Source organism: Rhinoraja longicauda, chromosome 11 (assembly GCF_053455715.1).
Source record: "Rhinoraja longicauda isolate Sanriku21f chromosome 11, sRhiLon1.1, whole genome shotgun sequence".
Taxonomy (NCBI): Eukaryota; Metazoa; Chordata; class Chondrichthyes; order Rajiformes; family Arhynchobatidae; genus Rhinoraja; species Rhinoraja longicauda.
This window is the reverse complement of record NC_135963.1, coordinates 5,528,297-5,541,915: the sequence shown is the minus strand read 5'-3', so window position 1 is coordinate 5,541,915 and position 13,619 is coordinate 5,528,297. Positions and strand designations below refer to the sequence as shown.

Here is a 13,619-nt window from a genome sequence, read left to right as displayed (position 1 = left end):
AACAGCCGCGATCACAATGAATGGCGGTGCTGGTTCGAAGGGCCAAATGGCCTCCTCCTGCATCTATTTTCTATGTTTCTAAAATCGCTCACGACAGCACACATCTCTTAAGAGAAAGCAGAGTTGGAACAAGAGAAGGCCTTGAAAGCATTGGGTATGGGACCACCTTTGCCTTGAAATAGTTCCACCATGTGATCAGATCACCATTCTCTTGCCCAAAATCCCATCCATTAATTCCCCAGGGATGTTAAATTCTAATCCTTTGAGTCATGTAGCATGGGAGCAAACCCTTTGGCCCAAGCTTTGATTAGCAAAGCACAAAGTGCTGGAGGAACTCAGCAGGTCAGGCAGCATCTGGGGAGGTGAACGGACAGATGATGTTACGGGTCAGGTAAACCACTGCAGACTGAAGGGTCCCGACCCGAAACGTGGCCCATCCATTCCCTCCACAGATTCTGCCTGATCCGCTGAGTTAACTCCAGCACGACATGTTTTGCTCAAGATTCCTCGTGAGGCTCAAGATGGTCGTGTTTTGTCCGAGGAACGCCACGGTGGCGCAGCGGTAGAGTTGCTGCCTCACAGCGCCAGGGACCCAGGTTCGTTCCTGACCACGGGTGCTGTCTGTACAGAATCTGTACATTCCCCCTGTGTGACCATGTGGGTTTTCTCCGAGTGGCCCGGTTTCCTCCCACATTCCAAAGACGTGTCGGTTTATAGCTTAACTGGCGTTTGTAAATTGTCCCTAGTGTGTAGGATAGATCTAGTGTATGGGTGTCTGCTGGTCGGCGTGGACTCCTATTGAGTATAGGAGCAAAGAGGTCCTTCTGCAGTTGTACAGGGCCCTAGTGAGACACCACCTGGAGTACTGTGTGCAGGTTTGGTCTCCAAATTTGAGGAAGGATATTCTTGCTATTGAGGGCGTGCAGCGTAGGTTCACTAGGTTGATTCCCGGAATGGCGGGACTGTCGTATGTTGAAAGACTGGAGCGACTAGGCTTGTATACACTGGAATTTAGAAGGATGAGAGGGGACCTTATCGAAACATATAAGATTATTAAGGGGTTGGACACGTTAGAGGCAGGAAATATTTTCCCAAAGTTGGGAGAGTCCAGAACCAGGGGCCACAGTTTAAGAATAAGGGGTAGGCCATTTAGAACGGAGATGAGGAAAAACCTTTTCAGTCAGAGGTGTAAATCTGTGGAATTCTCTGCCTCAGAAGGCAGTGGAGGCCAATTCTCTGAATGCATTCAAGAGAGAGCTAGATAGAGCTCTTAAGGATAGCGGAGTCAGGGGGTATGGGGAGAAGGCAGGAACAGGGTACTGATTGAGAATGATCAGCCATGATTACATTGAATGGCGGTGCTGGCTCGAAGGGCCGAATGGCCTATTTCTACACCTATTGTCTATTGACTCGGTGGGCCAAAGGGCCTGTATCTCTAAAAACAAAAACTAAATTACAAATCTGCACTTTGAAGCATAGGTTTTGTGCAGATGGTTCAGTTCAATTCAGTTTAGTTCATTGTCACGTGTACCGAGGTACAGTGAAAAGCTTTTGTTGCGTGCTAACCAGTCAGCGGAAAGATAATACACGATTACAATCGATCCATTGACAGTGTAAAGAGATACATGAAAAGGGAATGTAGACACAAAATGCTGGAGTAACCCAGCGGGTCAGGCAGCATCACGGGAGGGAAGGAATGGGTGACGTTTCGGGTCGAGACCCTTCTTCAGACATGATAAGGGAATAACGTTTAGTGCAAAGTGAAGCCAGCAAAGTCCGATCAAGGAGGTTGATCGTCAGCACAGACCTGGTGGGCCGAAGGGCCTAATTGCCACGTTGCACAACAGTAACTCTACGAACTCTCCCCCTTCCTCACCGAGCCCTTGCCCACTGATTCTGGCACCCACCTTGCAGCTCCACTGTGTGTTGTTGGTGATATCAGAGGGCAAGCTGTCCTCCGCTATCTCTGACATGGAATTCCAATTAACAGCCACTATAAATAGAAGAGGAAAAGTCTCACGTGGCAAAATCTAGCGTTCTGTGGCAGGGGTACAGCTGTGCTTGGAGGCTCGATCCGCTTTCCAAATGCAGAAATGCAGCGCTGATATCGTGACATTTAACCGGCTGGAATATTACCAGCGCGTCAACAGGAAGAGCATTTGCAAAAAGACAAGTGGCGCAGCTGGTAGAGCTGCTGCCCCCCCAGTTCCCGGTTCAATCCTGACCCTGGGTGTTGTCCCTGCCACCGGCCGCAACCTTGTCTTCTGCAGTGTAAATGCCCGATATCAGCATCAGCTTCCATCCTCACCTTGCATGCTCACAAGGTCATAAGGGACAGGAGAAGAATTGGGCCATTCGGCCCATCGAGTCTACTCCACCATTCAATCGTGGCTGATCTCTCTCTCCCTCCCTCCTAACCCCATTCTCCTGCCTTCTCCCCACCACCTCTGACACCCGGACTCTCTGCCTCAGAAGGCAGTGGAGGCCAATTCTCTGAATGCATTCAAAAAGAGAGAGCTAGATAGAGCTCTTAAGGATAGCGGAGTCAGGGGGTATGGGGAGAAGGCGGGAACGGGGTACTGATTGAGAATGATCAGCCATGAACACATTGAATGGGCGGTGCTGGCTGGAAGGGCCGAATGGCCTCCTCCTGCACCTATTGTCTATTGTCATCAAGAATCTCAGAACAAAATGTAGAGCCAGAGTGTGACCGACCGGGTGGTCAGTGCGGACTGGGTGCGCCATAGGGCCTGATTCCACGCTGTATCTCTAAACAGAACAAGTGTGAGCAGTTAGACACAAAACGCTGGAGTAACTCAGCGGGGTCAGGCTGCATCTCGGGAGAGAAGGAACTGGTGTGAACAGGTGATTGGTGCGATCTCAGTGGGCCCAAGCACCTGTTTCCATGCAGTTCCCCTAAACTCTAAATTTGTCTTAAATTATATTCAATCAGTGAAAAAAGGAGACATGTTCTAATACAGGTTTGAGGCATATGGGGCAGGCACAGCTTGGCCCGGGCATTTTGGTCCATGATATGGATGAGTTGGGCCCAGGGGCCTGTTTCCCTGCTGTAGGATTCTGACTCTTAGCGAGAAGGCTACAGGAGGTGATAAATCCTGCCTGCTTCTGTCTAGAGATCCAGAGCCCTGTGTTTGACATGTTCCCAAGTTATTTTAAAGGAGGCTCATGAAACCAAGAGAAGAGAGACACAAAAAGCTGGACTAACTCAGCGGGACAGGCAGCATCTCTGGAGAGATGGAATGGGTGACGTTTGGGGTCGAGACCCTTCTTCAGACTGATCTCATGAAACCAATATTTAGTTTGCCAACCCCTCTTGGGCCAGATGATCTCAGGACAGGTGCACAACACTTGGGCCCCGTCCATCAGGAGTCTGTGTGCTCCAATTTTAAACCCTCACCAGGGTGTCGAGCTCCAGTTACCATAGCGATGCACAGGGATCTCCGCAGTTTCCAGGAGCTACTGTTGCTGTGCCTGCTAATAAAACAACGATGACATGTGCAGGAAGGAACTGCAGGTGCTGGTTTAAACCGAAGGTAGACACAAAATGCTGGAGTAACTCAGCGGGACAGGCAGCATCTCTGGAGAGAAGGAACGGGTGACGTTTCCGGCCTAGACCGTTCAGACTGAGAGTCAGGGCAGAGGGAAACAGAACCATCCTACCACAACCAGAGAGCAGTGCTGAACTACTAACTACCTCTTTGATGACCCTCGGACTATCCTTGATCGGAGTTTGCTGGCTTTACCTTGCACTAAACGTTATTCCCTTATCGTATATCTATAAACTGTAAATGGATCGATTGTAATCGTGTATTGTCTTTCCGCTGACCGGATAGCAGGCAGCTTTTAACTGTCTTAACACGCAACAATAAACTAAACCAAACTGAAAGGGAAACGAGAGATATAGACGGTGATGGAGTGAGAAAGATTTAGATTTTTAGAGATACAGCGCAGAAACAGGGCCTTCGGCCCACCGGGTCCACGCCGCCCAGCGATCCCCGCACATTATCACTATCCTACATCCACTAGGGACAATTTTTACATTTGCCCAGCCAATTAACCTACAAATCTGTACGTCTTTGGAGTGTGGGAGGAGACCGAAGATCTTGGAGAAAAGCCACGCAGATCACGGGGAGAACGTACAAACTCCGTACAGACCGAAGGTATCACAAAATGCTGGAATAACTCAGCGGGTCAGGCAGCATCTTGGAGAGAAGGAATGGGTCGAGACCCTTCTTCAGACTGAAGATCTGCAGTTATTTTCTTACTTAACTCCGTACAGACAGCACCCGTAGTCGGGATCGAACCCGGGTCTCTGGCGCTGCATTCGCTGTAAGGCAGCAACTCTACCGCTGCGCCACCGTGACCGCCCAAAGCTTCTTGTGCTTCTTGTGCGTAGTGGTGGAAACATTCGTGGAAAAAGGCCTGGAAGGTGAATGCTCTCACCTTGACCCCAGCTTTAAGGTGAGAGGGGCAAAGTTTACAGGAGATGTGTGGGGCACAAGTTATTTTCTGTTACACACAGAGAGCCTGGGAAACACTGCGTGGGATGGTGGAGGAGGCAGATATTTTCGTGGCATTTAAGAGACTGTTGGACAGGCCCATGCAAATGCCGGGAATAGAGGGACATGGATTATTCCCAGGCAGATAAGAGCTGGTCTTGGCATCATGTTTCGGCACAGACATTGTGGGCCGAAGGGCCTGTTCTTTTGCTGTACTGTTCTACGTTCAACGAGAGACTATTGTCCTGAAATATTAACTCTGTTTCTCCCTCTCTGTACTGGCTATGCTGAATATTTCCAGCATTTGATGGGGTTTTTAAAAAAAAAATCATATTTCAAGAATCTGCAGTTTTTTTTTGTTTTTGATAAATTTAACTGACTTAGAAAAAAAAAAAGACAGAAAGTGCTGGAATAACACGATGTAAAATTGCCCCAGGTGTGCAGGGAGTGGATGAGAAAGGGGGATAACATGGAACTAGTGTGAACCGGGTTGATCGATGGTCAGCGTGGATTCGGTGGGATGTTGGACCTGTTTCCTTGCTGTATCTCTGAACTCTAAACTTGTATTAAAATACGTGCAACAAGTGAAAAAGGGAACAGGTTATGATTACTCAGGTTGAAGAGGCCTATCGACCAGGCACAGGTAAATGGGACAGGCTTGGATGGGGCATCTTGGCCAGTACGCACCAGCTGGGCCGAAGAGCCTGTTTCCGTGCTGTATGTTAGATTTTGTTAGATTTAGAGATACAGCGTGGAAACAGGCCCTTCGGCCCACCGAGTCTGCGCCGCCCAGCGATCCCCGCACATTAACACTATCCTACACACACTAGGGACAATTTTTACATTTACCCAGTCAATTAACCTACATACCTGTACGTCCTTTGGAGTGTGGGAGGAAACCGAAGATCTCGGAGAAAACCCACGCAGGTCACGGGGAGAACGTACAAACTCCGTACAGACAGCGCCCGTATTCGGGATGGAACCCGAGTCTCCGGCGCTGCATTCGCTGTAAGGCGGCAACTCTACCGCTGCGCCACCGTGCCGCCCTGTGACTTGGAATCTTATTGAGACGAATATAGTAAGTAATAAATCCCATGAGGGAAGGAACTGCAGATGCTGGTTTAAAGCGAAGATTTAAGCAATCTAGACGCCACCCTCAACGACACCATGTGGATCATCACCGGCTGCCTACGCCCGACTCCCACGGATCTCCTGCTGGTGCTCGCAGGTATCGCACCCGCCAAGCTTCGCAGAGAGTTCTTCACTCATAGGCTGGTGTGCAAGGCCCCATCCTTTGCACCACCTCGCCCAGGATCCACAGCAACTGGGACCTCAACGCCTGGCATCTCGTCACCCTTTCTCCCGTCATGCAGCGACCCTCTGTGGCTCCGGTTTCAACATACTAGGAGCATGGAGAACCAGCTGGGAACAGACATCGCCCTGAACCGGCTCCACACAGGGGTCGGCCGGTTCAACGCCAACATGCATCGTTGGGGGTTGCGTCCATCAGCAGCCTGTGTGTGTGGGGCAGACCGGCAAACAGCGCAGCACGCCATGTTCGACTGCACTGTCCTCCGTCCCCCTGGTGGAGGGGTAGACCTCACGGCCCTCGACAACAGCACATTGCACTGGCTACAGCGCCTGGAGGGCGTTACATAACTTCTGCTGCCTCAAACGCAAGAGGAAGGACCGAAGATAGACATAAAATGCCGGAGTAACTCAGCGGGTCAGGCAGCACCTCTGGAGAAAGGGAATAGCTGGCGTTTTGGGTCGAGACCCTTCTTCAAGCTCAAGAACGATGAATCCTGCCAGCTTCTGCCGAGAGGTACAGAGAGAGATGATCTGGGAAGAAACGTGTACTGGAGGAAGTCATCCTGACCTTTTGATGAATCTTTCCCTCTGACGTCACTGCAAAGAATTTGCTGGAACCTATTTTCAAAGAGTTTTCTTTTTTCATCTCCTATTTCAACCTCTCCCACACGAGCCACAGACAGAGTGTCTGACAGATTAATCCCATTCCCAACTCATTCCTTCAGCAGGTTCCTCCACAAAATGGAACTTCGTGCATCTTGAAGTCGTTCTTTATTGGCGACATCTTTATCTTTTGAAGCCCAATGTTTCTAGCTCTCACACAGACATCACTAAACTTGATCAGATTCTTTATATTGGCCGATGTCAAGGTTGGACTTCAAGGTCCACCCATCAATGCCTCTGATGCAAGGCAGGTTTGCCAACACACACACATTGGCCAGAGAAACACAAGCGCCAGACTTTTGTGCGGCACGGTGGCGCAGTGGTAGTTGCTGCCTTACAGCGAATGCAGCGCCGGAGACCCGGGTTCCATCCTGACTACAGGTGCTTTATGTTACAGAGTTTGTACGTTCTTCCTGTGACCTGCGTGGGTTTTCTCCGAGATCTTCGGTTTCTTCCCACGCTCCAAAGACGTACAGGTTTGTACGTTAATTGGCTTGGTAAATGTTAAAAAAATGTCCCTAGTGTGTGTAGGATAGTGTTAATATGCGGGGATCGCTGGTCGACGCGGGTCCCGGTGGCCGAAGGGCCTGTTTCGGTGCTGTATCTCTACACTAAACTGATGTGAAGAAGGGTCCCGACCCGAAACATCACCTACCCATGTTCTCAAGGGACAGCTTTTCTATTCTTATCTCACACCGTTTTTCTTTTCTAAGGGCGCAGCGATAGAGTTGCTCCCTTACTGCGTCAGAGGCCCGAGTTCCATCCTAACTACGGGTGCTGTCTGTACGGAGTTTGTACGTTTTCCCTATGACCACTAGGGTTGTCTCCGGGTGTTCCGGTTTCCCTTTCAAAGACGTAAAGGTTTGTAGGTTAATTGGCTTCAGCAAGTTGTAAAATCGTCCCTAGTGCATGTAGGTTGGTATACAGGGTGACCGCTGGTCGGTGTGGACTTGGTGGGCCGAAGGCCTGTTTCTGCGCTGCATCTCTAAAGTCTAAGGCCCATTCTCCTGCCTTCTCCCCATAACCCTAACCAATCAAATCTCCGCCTTAAAAATACCCATTGACTTGACCTCCACAGCCGTCTGTGGCAAGGAATTCCACAGATTCACCACCCTCTGGCTAAAGAAATTCCTCAGCATTTCCTTTCTAAAGGTACGTCCTTTTATTCCGAGGCTGTGCCCTCTGTCTTGGACTCTCCCACCAGTGGAAACATCCTCTCCACATCCACTCTATCCAAGCCACGTGGAGAGGTGACATTTCAGATGGGGACCCTTCTTCAGACTCATTGTAGGCAGTGTGATTCGGGGGGGGGGGGGGGGAGGCAGTGAGAGAGAGTCTCATTGAGAGAGAGAGAGAGAGAGAGAGAGAGAGAGAGGGAGAGGGAGAGGGAGAGGGAGAGGGAGAGGGAGAGGGAGAGGGAGAGGAGAGGGAGAGGGAGAGGGAGAGGAGAGGGAGAGGGAGAGGGAGAGGGAGAGGGAGAGGGAGAGGGAGAGGGAGAGGAGAGGGAGAGGGAGAGGGAGAGGGAGAGGGAGAGGGAGAGGGAGAGGGAGAGGGAGAGAGAGGGAGAGGGAGAGGGAGAGGGAGAGGAGAGGGAGAGGGAGAGGGAGAGGGGAGAGGGAGAGGAGAGGGAGAGGGAGAGGGAGAGGGAGAGGGAGAGGGAGAGGAGAGGAGAGGTGAGAGGAGAGGGAGAGGAGAGGAGCGGGAGAGGGAGAGGGAGAGGGAGAGGGAGAGAGAGAGAGAGAGAGAGAGAGAGAGAGAGAGAGAGAGAGAGAGAGAGAGAGAGAGAGAGAGAGAGAGAGAGAGAGAGAGAGAGAGAGAGAGAGAGAAGAGAGAGAGAGAGAGAGAGAGAGAGAGAGAGAGAGAGAGAGTCTCATTGAGAGAGTGAGAGAGAGAGGGGGAGATTATTTCATTGGGAAAGAATCGAAGAAAATCAAACCTGACGGGATAGCAGCTGGAGGCTTCATTACTTGCGGCTAGTAATAAAAGCTGATTCAGTCTCCAAAGGGCAGAGGAGATGCCTGGCAGCTGAGCTACAACAGCAGGTGGCAGGGGCATGTTACAAGTACCTAAATATGGCTCAAAGATAGACACAAAAAGCTGGAGTAACGCAGCGGGACAGGCAGAATCTCTGGAGAGAAGGAACAGGTGACATTGCGGGTCGAGACCCTTCTTCAAGACTGAGAGTCAGGGGGGAGAGGGAGACACAGAGTGTAAGGTGTGAAAATAGGACAAATGGAATGGGATCAAGCAAAAATGTAGAATAGATCATTGTTGGCTATGATAGGTAACAACGAAGCAAACAGAGTTAAAATGTCGTCAGAGACAGACTGGTCGGAGAACTAGGGAGAGAGGGGGGAGAGAGCAAGGGCAACTTGAAGTTAGAGAAGTCAACGTTCATACCGCTGGGGTGTAAACTACCCAAGCGAAATATGAGGTGCTGATCCTCCAATTTGAGCTGGGCCTCACTCTGACAATGGAGGAGGCCCAGGACAGAAAGGTCAGTGTGGGAATGGGAGGAGGGAGTGAAAGTGTTTAACTAAATATGGCTCCTTCCCCCATCTTCTCTCCACAGATGCTGCCTGTCCTGCTGAGTGACTCCAGCTTTTTGTGCCTTTTTCGCCAGAGAACCAGGCTCTAGTCAGTGCCAAGGTGATCACTGCTGCCCCCTGCTGACCATGTCCTCAACAGCGGGTCTGAGCTACAGGGAGAGGTTGAGCAGGCTGGGACTGTATGATCTGTTTGCTGGACTGACTTTGTTTGCCTTCTATGTGTAGCTTCTATCATGCCCCATTACCACGACTAGTTTAGCACCTCTGCCCATCCAACCCCCAACAGCACCTGTATCTTAGCTTAGAGTGTAAGACGTTGGTGAGACCGCATTTAGAGTATTGTGTTCAGTTCTGGGCACCGTATTATTGAAGATATTGTCAAGCTGGAAAGGGCACAGAGATGAGTTATGAGGATGTTGCCAGGAGGTTGAGTAGACTGGGTCTCTATTTGTTAGGGAGCGCAGGAGGATGAGGGGGGATCTTATAGAGGTGTACAAAAATCAGGAGAGGAATAGATCGGGTAGATGCACAGAGTCTCTTGCCCAGAGTAGGGGACCACGTTTAGGGTGAAGGGGAAAACAATTACTAGGAATCTAAGGTTTAACTTTTTCACACAAAGGGTGGTGGGTGTATGCAACAAGCTGCCAGAGGAGGTAGTTGAGGCTGGGACACCTAAGCATTGCTAAGGACCTTCTACAACACGGTGGTTGCATCGGCCATCTTCTATGGAGTGGTCTGCTGGAGCAGCAGCATCTCAGCCGCGGAGGGGAAGAGACTCGACAAGCTGTCAGGAAGGCCAGCTCTGTCCTGGGTTGCCCCCTCGACTCAGTGCAGGCGGCGGGAGAGAGGAGGATGATGGCAAAGCTAACATCGCTGCTGGACGACGACTCCCACCCCATGCAGGACACTGTCACTGCACTGAGTAGCTCCTTCAGTGACAGACTCCTTCACCCCAAGTGCGTGAAGGAGAGATATAGGAGGTCCTTCCTTCCCGCTGCTGTGAGACTGCACAACCAGCACTGCTCCCAGCAGACGAGTCAACACTAACAGCTAAGAACACACGGAAACTCATGACAATTTATGTATCTTTTATTTATAATGAATGATCTCTTGCTCTCCACTTTGCTGCTGTAACAATGTAAATTTCCCGGGTTGGGACGAATAAAGGAATATATTATTATTATATTATTCCAATGTTTAAGAAACAGTTAGACAGGTACATGGATAGAACAGGTTTGGAGGGATATGGGCCAAACGCGGACAGGTGGGACCAGTGTAACTACGACATGTTGGCCGGTGTGGGCAAGATGGGCCGAAGGGCCTGTTTCCACGCTGTGTCACTCCGTGACTCTATGACTCTAATCCAAAACACTCACACTCCCCATTGTATTAACAGTGTTCATACAGGTGGCGGTGAAAATATAGAAACATAGAAAGTAGCTGCAGGAGGAGGCCATTCGGCCCTTCGAGCCAGCACCCCGCCGTTCGATATGATCATGGCTGATCATCCAGAAGCTGTACCCCATTCCTGCTTTCTCCCCCACATCCCTTGATTCCGTTGGCCCCAAGAGCTAAATCTAACTCTCTCTTGAATACGAAATAAGATAGGATCGAGGACTCACCCGATATCGTTGACAAGAGAAGCTGGGTCTGATTCGCCCAGAGTGGCCTGGAATTCCTCCTGTAGTCGGTAAGCTCTCTGGAGCAACGATTCCAACTTGTGTATGAACTCCACGCTAATGATGTCCTGTGTGAGGCAAGGTTCATCATAAGTTCATAAGTGGTAGGAACAGAATTAGGCCATTCGGCCCATCTACTCCGTCACCTGAATCACGGCTGATCTATCTTTCCCTCTCTAAACCCATTCTCCTGCCTTCTCCTCCTAACCCCTCACACTCGTACTAATCAAGATTCCATCTATTTCTGCCTTAATAATATCCATTGATTTGGACGCTGGTTTACACCGAAGGTAGACACAAAAACCGCTGGAGTAACTCAGCAGGACAGGCAGCATCTCTGGAGGGAAGGAATGGGTGACGTTTTTGGGTCGAGACCATTCTTCTTCAGCAAGAATACATCTTCATTCACCAGATGACGAGGAGTCAACTGAACCATTATCTCAATGGCGGCATCTACTGGGTTCAGAGACCAGGATGCATAATCCAGACTGACACTCTGGGGTAGATTTTGATAGTTTAGTTTAGAGATACAGCGTGGAAACAAGCCCTTTCGGCCCACCGGGTCCGCGCCGACCAGCGATCCCTGCACATTAACACCATCCTATACTCATTAGGATCAATTTTTACATTTACCAACTCAATTAACGTATAAACCTGCACGTCTTTGGAGTGTGGAAGGGAGCCGACGATCTCGGAGGAAACCCACGCGGGTCACGGGGAGAGCGTACAAACTCCGTACAGACAGCGCCCGTGGTCGGGATCGAACCCGGGTCTCCGGAGCTGCATTCGCCGTAAGGCAGCAACTCTACCGCTGCGCCACCGTGACCGCCCCAGATCTGGAGATTGCGCACAGTGGGGGGTGAGATGTGGTACCGAGATCCATCTGCTCTCTCAGGAGGATGGTCCTGGGTCAGTTTCAGCAGTGACCTGACCAACCTCTATCCCACAACATGGGTACAGGTGCTCACTGTGTTCATGTTCATTAAGTTATAGGAGCAGAATTAGGCCATTCGGCCCATCGTGACCACTCTGCCACTCAATCATGCCTGGTCTATCTTTCCCTCTCAACCCCATTCTCGTACAATTTCCCCAGACACCCATAGTAATCAAGAAACCATCAATTTCCACCTCCACAGCCATCTGCGGCAATGAATTCCACAGACTCACCTCTACCTGACTAAAGAAATTCCTCATCTCCTTTCAAAAGGTACATCCTTTAATTCTGAGGCTGTGTTCTCTGGTCCTGGACTCCCCCACCAGTGGAAACATCCTCTCCACATCCACTCTATCCAGGCCTCTCACTATTCGGTAAGTTTCACTGAGGTCGTCCCCCCTCACCCCTTCTAAACTCCAGCGAGTACAGGCCCAGTGCCGATAAACCCTCATCATATGTTAACCCCACCATCCCTGGGATCATTCTCGTAAACCTCCTCTGGACCCTCTCCACAGCCAGCACATCCTTCCTCAGATATGGGGCCCAGAACTGCTCATAATACACCAAATGCGGCCCGACCAGCTTGCAAGGTGTCACGATACACAAATCAGTAAGTGCTTTTCCTAACTTTACAATTATGACTGCATTTTATAAACACTTTGAATGTTGTAAAAGTGCCTTTGGAATATCTGCAGGCTGTCGAATAGAAACATCTTTATTTCTCTTTTAATTAATCATCTACATCCTCCCTCTCATAGATCATTCACGGTACGGGAGGTCACGGTGGCGCAGCGGTAGAGTTGCTGCCTTACAGCGAATGCAGCGCCGGAGACCCGGGTTCCATCCCGACTGCGGGTGCTGTCTGTACAGAGTTTGCACGTTCTCCCCGTGACCTGCGTGGGTTTTCTCCGAGATCTTCGGTTTCCTCCCACACTCCAAAGACGTGCAGGTTTGTAGGTTAATTGGCTGGGTATAAATGTTAAAATTGTCCCTAGTGGGTGTAGGATAGTGTTAGTGTGCGGGGATCGCTGGTCGGTACGGATTCGGTGGGCCGAAGGGCCTGTTTCCGCACTGTATCTCTAAACTAATCATTCTTTTGATGATATTTAGGCACTGCTTATAAATATTTTAAACACAGCCTTTACAACAGCAGTGAAAACTCACTTGTTTAATTTATGCCACACACTAATCCTCACTCAGCTTTTTTGCTATCTCTTCCCAGAGAAGAGCAGGTAATTGTATCCAAGAGTTCTTTTCATTCTTGTTAGTCATCCCCCTCTGACATTTACATATGTTGCAACCTTCCGGTTTTAATTTACCCATTAACTTGTCGCACAGCATCAAATCATCAGGAAATGGAATACCAAATGCAGCTTGAAACCGCACACCACTGGACACAGGAACATCTTCCTCCACCATTTTGTTTTAAAGACACCATGGAAACAGACCCTTCGGCCCTCCGAGTCCACGCCGACCATCGATCACCCATTCACGCTGGAGTCACAGAGTGATACAGTATGAAAACAGGCCCCTTCGGCCCAACCTGCCCACACCGGCCAATATGTCCCAGCTACACTAGTCCCACCTACCCGCATTTGGTCCATGTCCCTCCAAACCTGTCCTACCCGATAGTGTACCTGTCCAACTGTTTCGTAAACGTTGGTATAGTCCCTGCTTCAACTGCCTCCTCTGGCAACTCGTTCCATACACCCACCGCCCAGTCTGGCCAAGTCTCTGAATGCATTCAAGAGAGAGCTAGATCGAGCTCTTAAGGATAGCGGAGTCATGGGGTACGGGGGTATGGGGAGAAGGCAGCAACGGGTACTGATTGAGAATGATCACCCATGATCACATTGAATGGTGGTGCTGGCTCGAAGGGCCGAATGTCCTCCTCCTGCACCTATTGTGTGGAAAGGGTGTTCTATGTTATCCCATTTTCTCATCCACCCCACCTACACACTAG

At 50.1% G+C, this 13,619-nt stretch overlaps 1 protein-coding gene across 1 annotated transcript in view; it reads right to left on the bottom strand.

The window, feature by feature from the left end:
* The window catches only part of miga1 (mitoguardin 1), a 57,927-nt gene that overhangs the window by 36,707 nt on the left and 7,601 nt on the right, over positions 1–13,619 (bottom strand). Inside the window, exons 3-5 of the mRNA XM_078408086.1 lie at positions 10,666–10,790; positions 3,419–3,492; positions 1,877–1,993 (exon numbers count right to left, since the gene is read on the bottom strand). Coding sequence (XP_078264212.1) covers positions 1,877–1,993; positions 3,419–3,492; positions 10,666–10,790 — 316 coding nt within the window. The remainder of the gene's footprint in view (positions 1–1,876; positions 1,994–3,418; positions 3,493–10,665; positions 10,791–13,619) is intronic.